Source organism: Apis laboriosa, unplaced genomic scaffold (genome assembly GCF_014066325.1).
Source record: "Apis laboriosa isolate Shangri-la unplaced genomic scaffold, ASM1406632v1 scaffold35_cov144, whole genome shotgun sequence".
Classification (NCBI taxonomy): domain Eukaryota; kingdom Metazoa; phylum Arthropoda; class Insecta; order Hymenoptera; family Apidae; genus Apis; species Apis laboriosa.
This window is the reverse complement of record NW_025222966.1, coordinates 1,974,513-1,990,934: the sequence shown is the minus strand read 5'-3', so window position 1 is coordinate 1,990,934 and position 16,422 is coordinate 1,974,513. Positions and strand designations below refer to the sequence as shown.

Sequence of the window (16,422 nt, the reverse complement as noted above, 5' to 3'; positions counted from 1 at the left end):
ATTTCATATATGTATATATTATATTATATTGTATATTGGAAAATTTATATTAAATTGTATATTGTATATTGGAATTTTCATGTCAGTAATAGAATTTTTGAATATAAATTTTATTTATTAATTAAAAAAAAATTTATGATTTTTTTTATTATAATATAATAAAAACATTATCATTTTTTTATATTTATTTTTAAAATATATTTTATTTATAAAAATTATATTTATAAAAATTATATTAATTATTTATAAATATTATAATAAATTTAAAAAATATATTTATTTATATATATATTAATATAAAAATATATATTTTTCATTTATTATGTCTTGCAAACTATTAAATGTTACTTATTATGTTTGTTTCATTTATAAGTTTTGCTCTTAATACGAAATAATTCTATGAATTTTCCTGAATAAAATGTTATAAATAGTTAGATAATAATAGATTAATAGTAATAGATTATAAACATCTAAATGTTTAAATAATGAATAAAGTTAAAAAGAAATACTAATTTATTTCAAAAATTAAGAATCATTAATAAAATAAATGAATTAATTTCGGAAATATTTATATGAAACTGCATACTTTAATCTAATTTTAATCTATTTTAATCTAATATTGTATTTTTTACAAAAAAGAAAAAAAAATTTTGTTCAAGAATTATAAATATATACATTCATTTTATCTCGTTTATTGTTATCAAATTTAAAAGATTTATTATACTCGTTTATTTAAAAAATAATTTTTCTGATAATTGAACGATTTATTTTGTATAGTAAGATTTAATTTAACTAATTGAAAGCATGTTTTTTTTTTCTTTTCTTATAATTTTCGCTTCTTTAATTTTATAAGCTTTTATGAAACAGAATTTATTTATTACGAACAAAAATTAATTATAAATAAATATATAGATATAAATAAATAAATAAATATACAGATATTAAAAAAAATGTCTCTCCTTTGAAAAAAATTATTTATATAACTCCAAACAATTTATATAAAAATATACTTATATTTTTGAATTTTTATGAATTATTATATTATATTTATTTCATTAATTGTTATTTTTAATTAATTTCTAATTTTTCTAAAAAATTATTTTTAAAATAGATATCGTTTTATATGTAATCTATAAATACAAAATATTAATATTTTGAGGAAACAACTTTGGAAAATTGATTCTAGAGATCAAAACAAACACAAAAGATAAGTTAATATAAAAAAATTGTCCGTTAATGCTTATTTATTAAATTATTATTATTATTTATTATGTATAAGCAATTTAAGTTTGTATGAGATGAAGCAAAACGGAAATAGAGCGAGATTGCTTTCTTCTCATCTAAAATTCAATTTTGAACTTCAATTGCTTCTAACTTAGTAAATAAGCATCAATAGACAACTTGTTTATTTTAGTCTCTAGAATTGACCCTTCAAAAATATTTTACAAATATATTAACATCTAGTATATTTCTAAAGAAATTTCAATATTAAAGTTAATGTAGTTTTAAAATTTATAATATACTTTTTAAATTTACAAAGTTGATATTTTAAAATCTAAATCTTCAAAATCTATATTTAAAATTTTCAATTAAAATTGCAAAATTAATGTACAAGATAAAACTTAATTATATATAAAAATTTGATATGTAATAATATATAAATTATTTCAAATATTTAATCAGGTATTTAAAAATGTTTTATTCAAATAATTGTAAAATAGAAGTGTATCCATTTTTGAATAATAAAATTAATTTTTTATTATTTATGATATTATAATTTTTTATTATTTAAATTTTTATATACAAGAAAAAGAAAATCATATTCATTTGATCAATATTTTCAAAAATAAAAATAAAAACTTATTTAAATAAGTATGATATATTACAATCAAATCTTCGTTTCATTAACTTTATAATAATCATTACAAACAATATTCATATGTACATTTTATAAAATTATGAAATTTTATATTTCATTTACATTTACAATGTAATCTATTATATATTATATTATATTATATTAATATATTATATTAATATATTATATCTTATTTATAATTCTATAATAAAATATAGTTTTAATTCTAATCACAATGAATATTGTAATTTTTATTCTGTATTGAATCGATAATATTGAAAATATTAATATTTTGAAAATGACATTAAAATAATAATTGAAATATTTTGAAATTAAAATACAAAAATTGCATTATATGTTAAACAAGATATAATCAAAAATTAGATTTACGAATTTTTTAGTTTTTTATTTAGAATTAATTTAAGAATCTAGTTTATGTAGTACAAAATAAATTCAATACTTTCATGTTTTAAGAATTTGACATTCTTGACTTTTTTTGATGTCAAATGCGGCATTATTGGTTTAATATCCAAAAAAATTATAGCATTAATAATAGTTAAAATTAAAATCTAATTTTATATAATTTTATATAAAAATTGCAAAATAAAATAATATATCCAAATAACTTATGACAAACAAAATATAGAAATCTATATTTTTTAACTTATAATAAACTATTTTTATATATATACAATATAAATATGTACAATGTAAATTTATCAAACTTAATTGTTATGATAATTTCAAGCATAATTTAATTTCGTTAATTATACGTTTACAATGCAAAGGACTATTCAAACTTGATTATTATGATAAATCTAAACATTTTTTAATTTCATTAACAAAACCAAAAAGAAAATTTTTATAAAGAAAAATATTATTTAAAATCAAGTATCTCAAAGTATCTTAAGTCATATTATACTTGAGATATTATATAATATTCACAGATTTGTTATAAAAATAAACTCATACATATATTTTTCATAATCATACATATGTTTTTCATAATTCAAATTTCTGGAACTCGAAAGCCTCATTTTTATATCACTCGCATCTTTATCAACAGAATGTAGAATCTGATTGTGATAAAATTTTGAACGTTCATTTTGGCGGGAATTATAAATATCATAGCGAATCAAATTGATGATGCACATTTTATAATGTAAAAATATACAAATCTATAAAATATTCAATTTTATCTCAAATTATTTGATAATGAAAAAGAGAGACTTAAGAAATTAATTTTTCTTCTTTAATTAAGAATTTAATTTCTTTAATTTTAATTTTTAAATTTTAAATTCTTTAAAATATATTACTTTTAGAAAAATAAAATTAATTTTCAATATTAATATATTCCAATATTAGTGTTCAATAATAATTTTTTAAACATGCTTTTCAGAATGAGCAATTTTAATTGCAAATCCTAAAGTTTATAACTTTAGATTTCTTATCTAATTTATTATTAAGATATAAATTGATGATATAAATTGATCAGCAAATTACTTGTAATCATTTCTTAATTAAATAATTTCGCTCGGATTTAATGATTTCACTTATTATCATTTTCATTATACTTTGTGAATTTCGGAACTCATTCCTTTAGTGATGGAAATCGATGATTTAAAAGAATGAAACACGATATCAAATCCAATATATAAATTCTTTTCGAAAAATACAAAATGTATTCTTTTAGAATACATTTCTAAATATTCTTCTAGAGCGAAAACAATTCCAATAAGAAAGCATCATTTTGTATCATTATCAATGACTGAGAATCATTATTCTAGCAAAATATTTCCAAACAAATCTCTTCAAGATAAAATTTCATTACTATACTCTTGTCAAAATACTAATCAAGCAAGCAATACTCACATCTCTAATAAATTTAAAATGAAAAAATTTAAACATGAAAATTTTACAAGGTTTTAATGTTCTTTTGCATTCTACATCTATCAAATCATATACCAAAATCCACATCTTCAGTCAGCGAAGTACTTTCAATAAATTTGAATCCTTCCTCCCCTTTCTAACTTCATCTCTTCGCATTAATAGTAGATAGAATACACTTGAAATATACGAAGATCTTCCTTTGGAATTATAAAATCACCTGCAATAAGAAATTAGAACTTGATAGAATTTTGATCAATATTATGACTTATTGAAATCTATTCAATTAATTTTCTTTTAACCTGTTTGAATTCATAATTATCGAAAAAAACAGATAAGATTCAATAAGATGATATTGTCATTCTTCTCAAAAATGACCTTATGGATTTCTTCTAATATCAACATTGATAACAGCGCCTTGATGTTCCAACATTAAATTTAATTTAAAAAATATTTGCAACACTGTTTGTGCTTGCTACAGGCTTTTTCTGTAGTGCTATAACAAGATAAATGGCATTAATTTTTTGAACAGATTTCAATACAAGATGCCTTTATTCTTGCAGACAATCTGAAACAGAACCTTCAACATTTCATTGATTTTTAAAGACTTCATATATTTCAAATTAAAGTGATTGTCTCCACATTGTTTGCATTTTATCAAGAAAATTTTTTTTTAAAAATTGAAGAAAATTCAGCTGGTAGTTACATCTCTCTCAAAAAGTTTAAAAAGTTTAAACTTTATTCCAAATAATAATACTACTTTCCTTGAATCTAAGTTATCATCTATCATCACTCAACATTCGGACGACGTATTGAAAAAATATAATACATATCATCAAAATATTGGCTAATAAAAATAAATTTCTAAATTAATATTTTACAAACTACTATTACTTCAATAGTGATAAACTACAGTTTCATTATTTTTTTATCTTTACACAATCAAGAAAACTTCATCACTAAAATCTCTATTAATTAACAACTCGAAAATCTCTTTAGATTCATATAATATTCCATATCATCTTTTCAATACAATTAATGCATAAGACACATTGTAATTCAATTACTCTGCATAAATTCCGCTTTTCAAAATCCTTTATTCATTAAATACTTCCGTTATATTGATCTTTATAGATAAAATCAAAATAATAGAAAATTTTCATTGGTGAGGTATGATTTTATTTTAAATTTTAAGTACAAAATTTATTAACATCAATATAATATTCAGACGACAGTCTTTATTATCTAAAATCATCGGACATCAGAAGATTAAAAAATTACTAAAGAATATTTTAACAAAGTTTTTGCCATTTTCACTGATTTCTATTTCAGCTTTATAGAATGATATTCTGGCAATTATCATATGAGCGATATTCTGAAAAAATTAAGTTTTATCATGATACTATCTTCCAATCGAAATTTATCAGAACCCTAACATATAGATTCTTATTTGAAAAGTACATGTCTCTAATTTCCATTCATCATTTTTATCGGAAATTATCTGATACTTCTCCAGCAATTTCACAAAACAAACTTAGAACGAATCTTCCGACGAAAGTCATTTGATAATTAAAAGGATATATAAAGGATATATTAAATTATCAAGAAATATTGTAACAAAGTTTTTGGTATTTGCATTGACTAATCACTATTTCTACTATATAAAACTCTATCAATCATTATATTAACGATATTCTGAAAAAATTAAGCTTTATCGCGATACTTATGTTCCACACAAACCAAAATTTATCTAAATTCTACCATAAAAAGATTTGACTGAAAAGGAAAAAATCGCATTGTTAAATATATATATATATTTCTCATCATTCTTATCAGATGCTGTCTTATCAGGATCTCAGCATTGATCTCACAAAACAGATACAGAACAAATTCTATAATTCTTTGTCAAAAGTCAGCAATCAGAAAGACTCATAAAATTATCAAGGAATATCCTAATAAAATTTTTGATATCTGCATTGATTTATTAAGCTATTTTAAGAACTTTGACAATAGACTCTCTACAATATTCCGAAAAAATTAAGTTTTACGAGTATTCTGAATATTTTCCAATTTTTCACAAGCTTAAATTTAAATTCCAATGTAAAGATGTTTAAAGAACTATACTATATATTTCTTATCATTTTCATCGGAAGACATCTTTTTAAAATCTCTGCAATTAAATGTAAAACGAATTCTCTGCCAAAGAGTATTTGATAATAATTAGAAAGATACACAAAATTATTAAAGAATATTCTAACAAAGTTTTTATTATTTGCATTGATTAATCATTATTTCTACTTTACAGAAATCTAACAGTTATTATATTAACGATATTCTGAAAAAATTAAGCTTTATTGCGATACTTTATGTTCCACACAAATTTAAAAACCAAAATTTATCTAAATTCTATTATATATTTGACTGAAAAGGAAAAAATCGCATTATTAAACATATATATTTCTTGTTATTCTCATCGGAAGCAATCTTATCAGAATCTCAGCATTAATCTCACAAAACAGATGTAGAACGAATTCTATAATGAACGAATTCTATAATTCTCTGTCAAAAGTCATGTAGCAGTCAGAAAGACTTACAAAATTATCAAGGAATATTCTAACAAAGCTTTCGTTATGTATCGATATATTAAACTGTATTTCTCTTTTATAGAATTTTGAAAATCACAGACTCACTAAATCAGCAATATTTTGAAAAATTAAGCTTTAATATGCTACTAGTTTGCAAATAAATCTAAATTTATTTAAATTTTAATATACAGAGATTTGCTTGAGGATAAAGAAATATATTACATCATTAAACAAAACCTATTTATTTTTTGTCATCTTCAGCAGAAGTTATTCTATTAGAAAAACATTACGATATAGAACGAATTTATTATCGATCATCTGTCAATCAGAAGATTTTACAAAATTACCGGAATCCTAACAAAACATTCGCTTTGATTCATTAAATATTTTTCTTTTACAAAACATTATCAATTATAGATTCATCACTATATGATATAAATTAAATTAAATTCTACAAAAATTAAATTTGACTACGATACACAAATTCAAATTTATCTGAATCCTAGAACATACATATTTGAAGAAGAATTACATTGTTTTGATGATTATAATATATATTATAACATTAGTGATATATAATATATATTAATATATTTGATATAATATATATTAATATATATATTAATATATTAATACACATGATATGTATAAGTCTAATATAATTTATATTATAAGAACATATTATATGCTATTATATGTTATATGTATATGCTATTAATGCTTTTATAAAATTCATTTTCGTGTATATGTAATTTTATATTATTTATTGAATCTTTCTTCTCGAATTCTAGTCTTTTTTTTTTATTTTTTCAAAATAGTTCACCTAATGATAATTGTTCAAGAACATTTTATCACAATCTGCTGAATTTTGTAATTTTGAACAACGAAGCATTATTATATATAATAATAAACTTATAAAAGCTAGGAATTAATTTAAATATGCCATCTATTAATCAAATCTCTATTTTTCCTAAAGTTTTTAAATTCTTAATCGTCGTAAATAATATCATATTGCTTGTTCGCTTATACACAAAAGACTTTTCATTCAAAATTTTTAATAAATTAAGATTATCGATATTTTCTGGTATTTTAAGTTTTTTTCTTTTTTGAGATAATATACGCTGCTTAAAGCTATTGCTAGGGAAATATATTTGAATATATTTTTCTATTATTCTGTGATTATATTCATTTTGCGAGATTTATCATCAGATAAGGCATGTATTTTCTTAATTTTATTACAAATTTTATGATTTTAAATCTCGATGCTTCCAATGCATGATTATGACTTAAAACATCAAATGAATGGAAACTATTTTATGCTATCCATTTATATATAATATATTTGTTATACTTCATGCATTTACTACTTCTTTTTGCTTTTCTCTCGCACATCCAATAATCATATCATATTTCTTGTTTATTGAATATAAAACTAACAATAGAAATTTTAAATTTATCGCGATTAGAAGAAAAAAGTTCTATGATTGGAATTTTGACTTATGAATTCTTTTTGATGAATTCATTTCGCTTATTCTACAAAAAATAAGTTGTTATTTCATATAAAAATCAAATATATAATTGAGTAAATAAATAATAACTATATACTTATATACATTATGACACACGCAAGATCGATGATGCATTAATTTCAATGTGTTGATTTCAATGTGGTGATTTCAATGTGTTGATAAATAAATATTATCGACGAATTTAGTGTCAGTGAAATCATGTCGGTAAAAACACTGCCGATGAAATAATATTCAATAACTTTAAGATAACTCATATAAATAAGCTATGTCCATTCCGAGGAATTTTTATCTAAAGATATCTTCTCAGAAATTATGCATCATTCAATATTCATGAATATTCATTATTCAAAGCTACCTTTTCCAGAAATTCACATGAATTTCATGAAACACGCCAAAAATCATTTTATAGTTAGAAACAAAAACTTCAAGAAATATTCTAAGAAAGTTTTCATTATCTGTATATATTTGTTAAATTTGTTCTATAGAATTATAAAAATTATAATATCAACGATATTCTGAATCTGTATGTCTATATGTCTCTTTCTGAATCTTTTAAACTTGTACAGAAAGGAGTTCATTTAAAAATAATCTCATGCACTAGGCTATTTCTCTAGAGATACATAGAGATTTCCTTATCGTCAAAACAATTAACAGTTTAAAAAACTCAGCATTTAGATCATCCATTTATAAAATCAATTTTACTCGTACCAGAAAACCAGATTTTATACTATTCACATTACTAATAATTTTATGTTTATCATTAATATTACAATAAATCTTCCTAGTTTCCTAAAAATTCCTAGTTTTATATCTTATACTGTTAATTCTTTTACATATCATCTTATATATTATATATTATGCATTCATATTGTTTTATTATGTTTTTATTATATATTATCATATTTATGTTCTATATTCTATATATTATCACATTAATAATTTATACCTTATATAGAATCCAAGATCTTCTTATCAATAAATATAAATTTTTAAATTTACAGTTATTTAATTACAGTTATTAAATAAGAATAATCATATAGTTTGCACAAAATTTATATCATATCATATTTAACAGCTTATAATAAATATTTATAGTTATTAATAATGTATTGTATTATAATCATAAATTTGTATTATTTTTTAACATTAATATCATACATATCTATATTTTTCTATATACATATATATGTATATATTTTAGACAAAACTATCTCTTATTTCAACATTAACATTTATTCAGATATATATATAAATTCTGCATATGTCATTATGCATCAATACAAGATAAGAAACAAAAGTTAAACACCTTTTTGAATTTAAAGCAAAAATTGAAAAATTGACTTTATAGAGAAAAGAATATATTAAATTTAAATTTAAAAGAAGGTAAATGTCTTTGTATAAAATAACCAATTATAATTGAAAGAACTTAATTTCAATATAAGATCCAAATATAAAACATAATTAAAAAAAATATTCAAAGACTTTAAAAAGATTATTTGTGCAAGATATAAAGAATCAATCTGCAAAATATTATACATTATAAGAAAAGAAAAATAAACCTAAAAAATAATAATAAAAAATACATGTTGTCATAACGACAACATTTGACAATGTTTCTCGATTATTTCAATTTATATCATTTATATAGTTTTTACAACAAATGAAATTATAAGTCTATTTCGATGTCGAGTAGTAAAAGTCTGATTCCAATGTTTTAGACATAAAATCAAAAATTATAGAAACAACTTTAAATGCAGTATATATACAAAGGAAATACACTCTAACGAAAAGTATCAAAAGTAATAAAAACCTATTTATCTATAAGAAACTACATTTTACGCTGGAAATTGCAATTGAATTAAAATTGAAAAAATAAAAAAAATAACATAATGGCATAATAACATTAACTTCTCTAAAATAATAAATATAATATTTAACTAATGTTAAATTGTCTCGATAAAAAGTCAAGATAAGAAAAAGAAATAATCTCATTTACATATAAGAGAAGAAAGATCAATCCTTAGCACAAATATATGAAATAATGAAATGGATCTCAAACATTCAAACATCAAAAACTCTTTCAAATACTCCCATATCAAAAGAGAATTAGCAAACAAGTATTCTTTCAAAACATAAGATAATTTAATAAACAATATCAATAATTCTAATAAGTATATACATAGAAAAATTATATCGATAAATATTTCATAATAACTTTATAATATTTCATATAATTTTTATAATAATTATTAAAAGTCAAACCAAACAAAACTCTCAGTCAAACCAAACAAAACTTGTATTAAGAAAAAGATTCAAGATTTCAATACTAAATATTCTGGAATTATACCAAAATAAATTCATCAAGTAATTTGGAAAATATTATAAACGATAATAAATTAAAAAATAAAATAAGAATTCTTTATATAATAAATATCAAACTAGAATAGATAATCATTATAAATAAAACATAAATAAAATATTTGATATATTCTCAACAAATATCTAATTACCATCAAGCAACGACTCATTCTGTTTATATAGAAAATATATATATGTGCACAAATCCAATAGATTATCATTAGTATAAATTTCCATAGGTAGGAGAAATATCAAACATCAATCAATAATCAATAATATTAAAATATTTCATTATTTAGGGCATATGCGAAATTTGAAAAGAGATACAACATATCTGTTTATATAACAGAAAAAAATAAAAGAAGTCATATGTAAATATATCAAGAAGATATTAAATACAATTAGCTCTTTGATAGACTATGATTTGCTAATTGCAAATTATTTCAAATTCACAAAATTGAGAAAAATAGCTTTGAAGAAATAAAAGCTTAAAATTACCGATTAACAGATCTATAAATACAAGTAGAAAATAGAAAGAAATTACATAAGAAGAAAGACATTCCGAACTTTTTTTATAGAAGACCTAAAGATATATTTTTTATTTCTAGAAAGAAATAAAATTTACAAACAAATGAACAACAATATTATCAATGATCATAAATAATAATAGATAAAATTAAATAACTATTTTAGATATCAGAAAAAAATAGATTTCAATAAAGATGAATCTTTTGACAATTTTTCAATCTTATGAAACTCAATTATGCAATACATACAATCAATAACAAATTAGCTCCAGAATCAGATGACACGATAAAATTTCTTTTTACAAAAATCAGATTAATTACTTGATATTAAATGAATATTTCATAGTAAAATAAAAAAAATTCGGACAATTAGAAAATTTCATATAGTTTGGAGATACAACTAATTTCATATAGTTTGGAGATATAACTAATTTCATATAGTTTTGAACTATGAATAATTAAATAATATTTAATTATTTCTTTTTTTATAATTCTTTTTATTATAATTCTGTTTTATATGCTTTCATATCAGATTATAATGAAAATAAAATGAAGACAAAGAAAAAGATTAGAATTTTATTTCATCACACAGATAAAGTTCTAGATATGTTATATTAGTTCTAGATATGTTAATTAAGATAAACCAATAAATATCATGGTTATGTACCATTTAATATATATATTTTTTATATCGAAAAATAATGAAAAAAATTATAAATCAATCACACTAGCATCATTTGCATGTAAACTACTCGAATGCCTAATTTATTTTTTGAAATTTGGATAATAATTTAGCTTTATCCATCCCAAAACTGCTCCTTATCTAATAATCCTTATCTAATAATCTTATAATTCAGCATTTGCCGACAGAAGTCATCTGCCAACTTTAACAGAATCATTTATCAAATTCGAAACAAGTCATTTGTCAATCTCAAATAAAATCATTTGCAATCTCGAAACAATTAGTCAATTTCAAAACATAGCAAACAAGCATCCAGGATAATTGATTCGACAAATTTTTATCGAGAAATGCAACAGCAATAAAATAAAAAATTTAATAAGATCAAAAATTTCAGGAGCAAACAATAATATCTCCATTTAGATCTCCACATATGTACAAATATCATGCAATAAAACATTGAATATAATTAAAGTGTTACAGATAAATAATTAGATATAATATCTTTAAATTTAAATAAAAAGATGCCAATATTCATAGAAATAATAAAAAAATGACATCAGTCAATATATAGATTATTTTTAAACTTTTTTGGATCAACTTTCTAATATTTGAATATAATTCAAACATTAAGTAAGCAAAACATCAATGTATTCAACATCAAATAAAGAAAAGAAAATAAGCAATTAAACTTCATCTTGGAAAATAAAAAAATCTTAATAAATCTTTACTTTAATTTTCGCGAAAACGACTTCTTCATATATTCAATCTTTTCATTTAATATAATAATTATGTATAGAAAATTAGTTTGTATTATCATAGTTGATCGCCTAACGACGAATGTTGTTTATCAACTAATTTTGTATTGTGATTAATCGAATATATTTTCATGACTGTATTTTTTGTTATATCTATAACTTTTATATAATATCTATAATTTTTAAAAGAATTCATATAGATCTCACTATACTTTATTTTGACTTTTGATTTTCGTTCTCTTTTTTATTATCTTTTTCTACTTACAAAATATAAAAAAGAATATATTTTTCGAATTTTTCGAATATATGATCGAATCATATAGGAATTAAAAATATAATCTCTCTTGAATAACTACAAAAAATATTAATTGAAATTAAATTTTTTATAATCATAAATTTACTACTACAATAATCTCTATATTGTAGTGAAATAAAATGTATAAAAATTCCTTAAGTAAATATACATTAATTTTCTATTTTATTATATATCAGCAATTTTGGAAATTTATTTTTTCGAAATTGATTGAATATTATATTTTATGAGGTATTTCGAATTATATTTTACGAGCTATACTATAATCATTAGTGACAATTAATACACTTTTTTTAAAACAAATAATATTCAAATCATTTGTAATTCATTGGTAAAATAATCAAAATAAATTCACATAATTGATGAATATTCACATAATTATTCGGTTTAAAATTATAATTCTCTTAATTTTTACAAAATTTATAATACTATCATGAATGGATTGCTAAAATTCTTAGCTCGAACCCATTTTTCGAACTATAGTATATAGCAATAAAGTTGATTTAATATATAATTTGCTATCAACAAAATTATATTCTGAAACGATCAAGAGCTAATAAAGATTTCATTGAACAAATTCACAAGATTCATTTGAAATTATAAAAGAATTCGATATAAAGATATTATATAGATATATTATACAAATATAAAGTTCTGATATTCAAAGAGTTCGAAGGTTAAAAAAATTCTAAGAAGTTTAAAAAGTTCTGAGGATAAAAAATTTTTGAATTGTAAACCGCTCATGCTCTTTAAAACTCTCTCTATGCTCATCTCGCAAGATCGCAAATTTTCAGTAGGATATATAAACAATCAATAAAATTGTGGACCAGTCCTCTGAAAGATACTAATCCAAAGAAAATTCCCAGAACTAAACATTGAGAAGACATGTGGTCCATTTCTAAGAAACTGATCCGCAAATGTCTGTAAATGTCTGAATGTTCTCAGCAAAAAAATGTCGACTACTATTGAAATTGACATAGCTAGAGAATATCTCAAATCTCAAAACCATGCTCACATTTCAGCCATGCAAAAGTGTTTCTAAGAAATATACAATTTCAAGGATCCTTTAAATTCTTCTTTAAAAAATTATCCTCGTAATATCACTCTATACCATTTTGTTTTTTATTTAATATCTTGATAGTTCTATCAATGAAAATGTCAATATAATTTTATTCAAACTAATAATATTAGAATATATTTCAATCTTTTTTGATTTATATTTTATTAAAATATTTACTTATTTATTATAATATAAATATTTATAAAATATATATTATACCATATAAATATAAATTTTATAGTTCTTATAGTAAAATTAATTTTATTTCAATTAAATTTTAATTCTAACCACTATTAATGCTACAATCGTTTTCTATACTGAATCGATAACGTCGCATGTGACACGATGTAAAAATGGTAAGGAAAAAAGTGAATTCTAAATTCCTATAATACGAAAACAACATTGTATATTATATCTATTTCATATTTCAGTAGTGACATATAATGTTTTTTATATTATAGGACTTTAAAATTTACCAGATATCGTTATCATTTTCATATCACATGCGATATTATCGATTGAGTATAGAAAACGATTATAGCGTTAATAGTGGTTGGAATTAAAACGTAATTTTATTATGAAAGTAAATAAAATATAAATCAAAACAAATATAATTAATTAATATTTATATTTATATTATATTTATTTATATTATATATATATATATTATATTTTTAATATTAAATATATTATATTTATATTGTGATTTATATTTAATTATTATTTATAAGTGAAATATTCAAAAGATAAGATTTATATTGAATTATAATCATTCATAAATTCATAATTTATATAACATAATAATTATTATATTAAGTTATATAATTTATAACTTCATAATTTTAATTATGAATATAATTTATAATTTTAATAAAGTATTGAAAAATTTCTGAAATTACAATTAATATTTTTAAATTCTATTCATTAAAATTGATTGATAAAAAATAGATAAAAAGTAAATAAATTTTAATTACTTATAATTTAATAAATAAGTAATTAATATTTTGTATACTTGTATAATTGTATAATTTGCGTTGATTTTTTTACTAATTTTTTACTAATTTATTTTGATTTTTAAAAACATTTCTGTTTTATTTTTAATATATATATATATATATATATATATATATATATTACTTATAATTTATAAAAATAATATATATATAATATTAGTTAATATTAGTTTTAAGACCAAAATAAATATAATTTTTACGTTGTAATAACTTATAAATCACAGAGAGTATAAAAATATAAGAAAGTATTTTATATCTTGTTTGTAATAAATTATCTATTCTTGTTTGTCTTTTCAAAAGATAAATACTATATCACTAATTTTATACATAAATTAGAATAAATATTCAAAAGTAAAATTAACATTAATAAACGTTAATTTTCTTTACTTAAACTTTAAATAAAGTTTTCAAAGAGTTTATATTTTCCAAAAATTTTAGGATTATATTCTCATTTCAGAAATTTCGACAATAATATTTGTAAATATTTACATTTTAAAATATTTCGTTCCTTATAAAATCGCAATATATTTTCCATTTTAAAAATTATATTAAAATTTTAATAAAAAAATAATATCTGTATTAGTATATATCTTGCAATATATATGTATAATTTATTTTTATATTAATTTTCATAATTCTTATAGTAAATATACTATAAAAAATTTTCCAAGTGTAAAAAGTTAGTGATATTTTTATAAATTTAATATAAATTTAATAAATTACAATAAATTTAATATATATTTTACATATTGCAAATTTTATAAAAATTATGAAAATTATTTTAAATAAAAACGTTTAATAAAATTATATTTTTTTGTGAAACAAACATTAAGTTTTTAACTCAAACTTTGTGAATTTTAAAATAAGAATATATAATTTCATATTTTGACATAATTTTGTTAAGTAAATAAATTTATATATTTTTCAAATATTATAGCAATATTATAACTATATTAAAACTATAAAATAAATTATAAATAATTTAACTATAAATTAAATTATAAATAATAATTAAACTATAAATAAAATTATATTATTATATAAGATATTAACAAAAAGAACTCAATATATATATTTATAATACTCACCAAAAGAAACGACAAATATAGATTCAATCTTGCAATCAATCCTTTCGACATAAAATTGATTTTTATCATTTACATTCGATCTCGTAAATGAATTTCTTTGTTGAAATATTATATATTGTATATTGTATATAATATTGAATATAATTGAAGAAATCGTAATGTAGAAATATGTTAACTCTAGATTAAATATAAAATTATTATTAATTAATATCAATTAATCAATAGAGATTATTTTATAAATATAAGAAAGTAGAAATCATTGACTATATATAAAATGCATATTTACTATTTTCACATTCAAATTGTAAGCAGATATTATTAACGATCCGAAAATAATGCTTTCTCATTTAATACTAAATGAACACTGAAAATTTATATCTTGTTTATTTCTATAAAGTAAAGTAATTTCTATTAATATTAGTGTAATAATATTATGTTGACAACCTTGAACTAAGTCTTAGATCAATCTTTTTGTTTACATTCGATGTGTTGCAAAGAAACTCACTCATGATGTCGAATATTTGTAAATGATAAAAGTCGATTTTATAAAAGAATTAATTGTAGGATGTTTATTGAATATTTTTTTGATAAATATTATAATTATTAAGATTTTTTTTAACTATTTTATATAATAAAAATTATAAATGTGAAAGATAAATTATCAATATTTTTGTGATTATAATCAGAATGATTATAATAAAAAATTATATATATAATAAAAATACAATCATAAAAATATTAATAAACATTAAAAAATTAATAAATAT

General features: G+C 19.7%; 1 protein-coding gene across 2 annotated transcripts in view; it reads right to left on the bottom strand.

Annotated features, from left to right (window-relative positions):
• Nucleotides 1–16,040, bottom strand: part of LOC122715448 (cilia- and flagella-associated protein 58-like) — a 47,858-nt gene extending 31,818 nt beyond the window's left edge. The window contains exons 1-4 of one of the 2 annotated variants that reach the window (XR_006346838.1): nucleotides 15,942–16,040; nucleotides 15,656–15,832; nucleotides 4,048–4,241; nucleotides 3,769–3,965 (exon numbers count right to left, since the gene is read on the bottom strand). Coding sequence is in view for 1 of the 2 variants with exons in the window: in XM_043937656.1 (XP_043793591.1) it covers nucleotides 15,656–15,724 (69 nt within the window). In the remaining variant the exon portion in view is untranslated. Of the gene's footprint in view, nucleotides 1–3,768; nucleotides 3,966–4,047; nucleotides 4,242–15,655; nucleotides 15,833–15,941 lie in introns of those variants that run through there. The other variant, XM_043937656.1, reaches the window with a different exon arrangement.
• Between the last annotated feature and the right edge of the window lie 382 nt (nucleotides 16,041–16,422).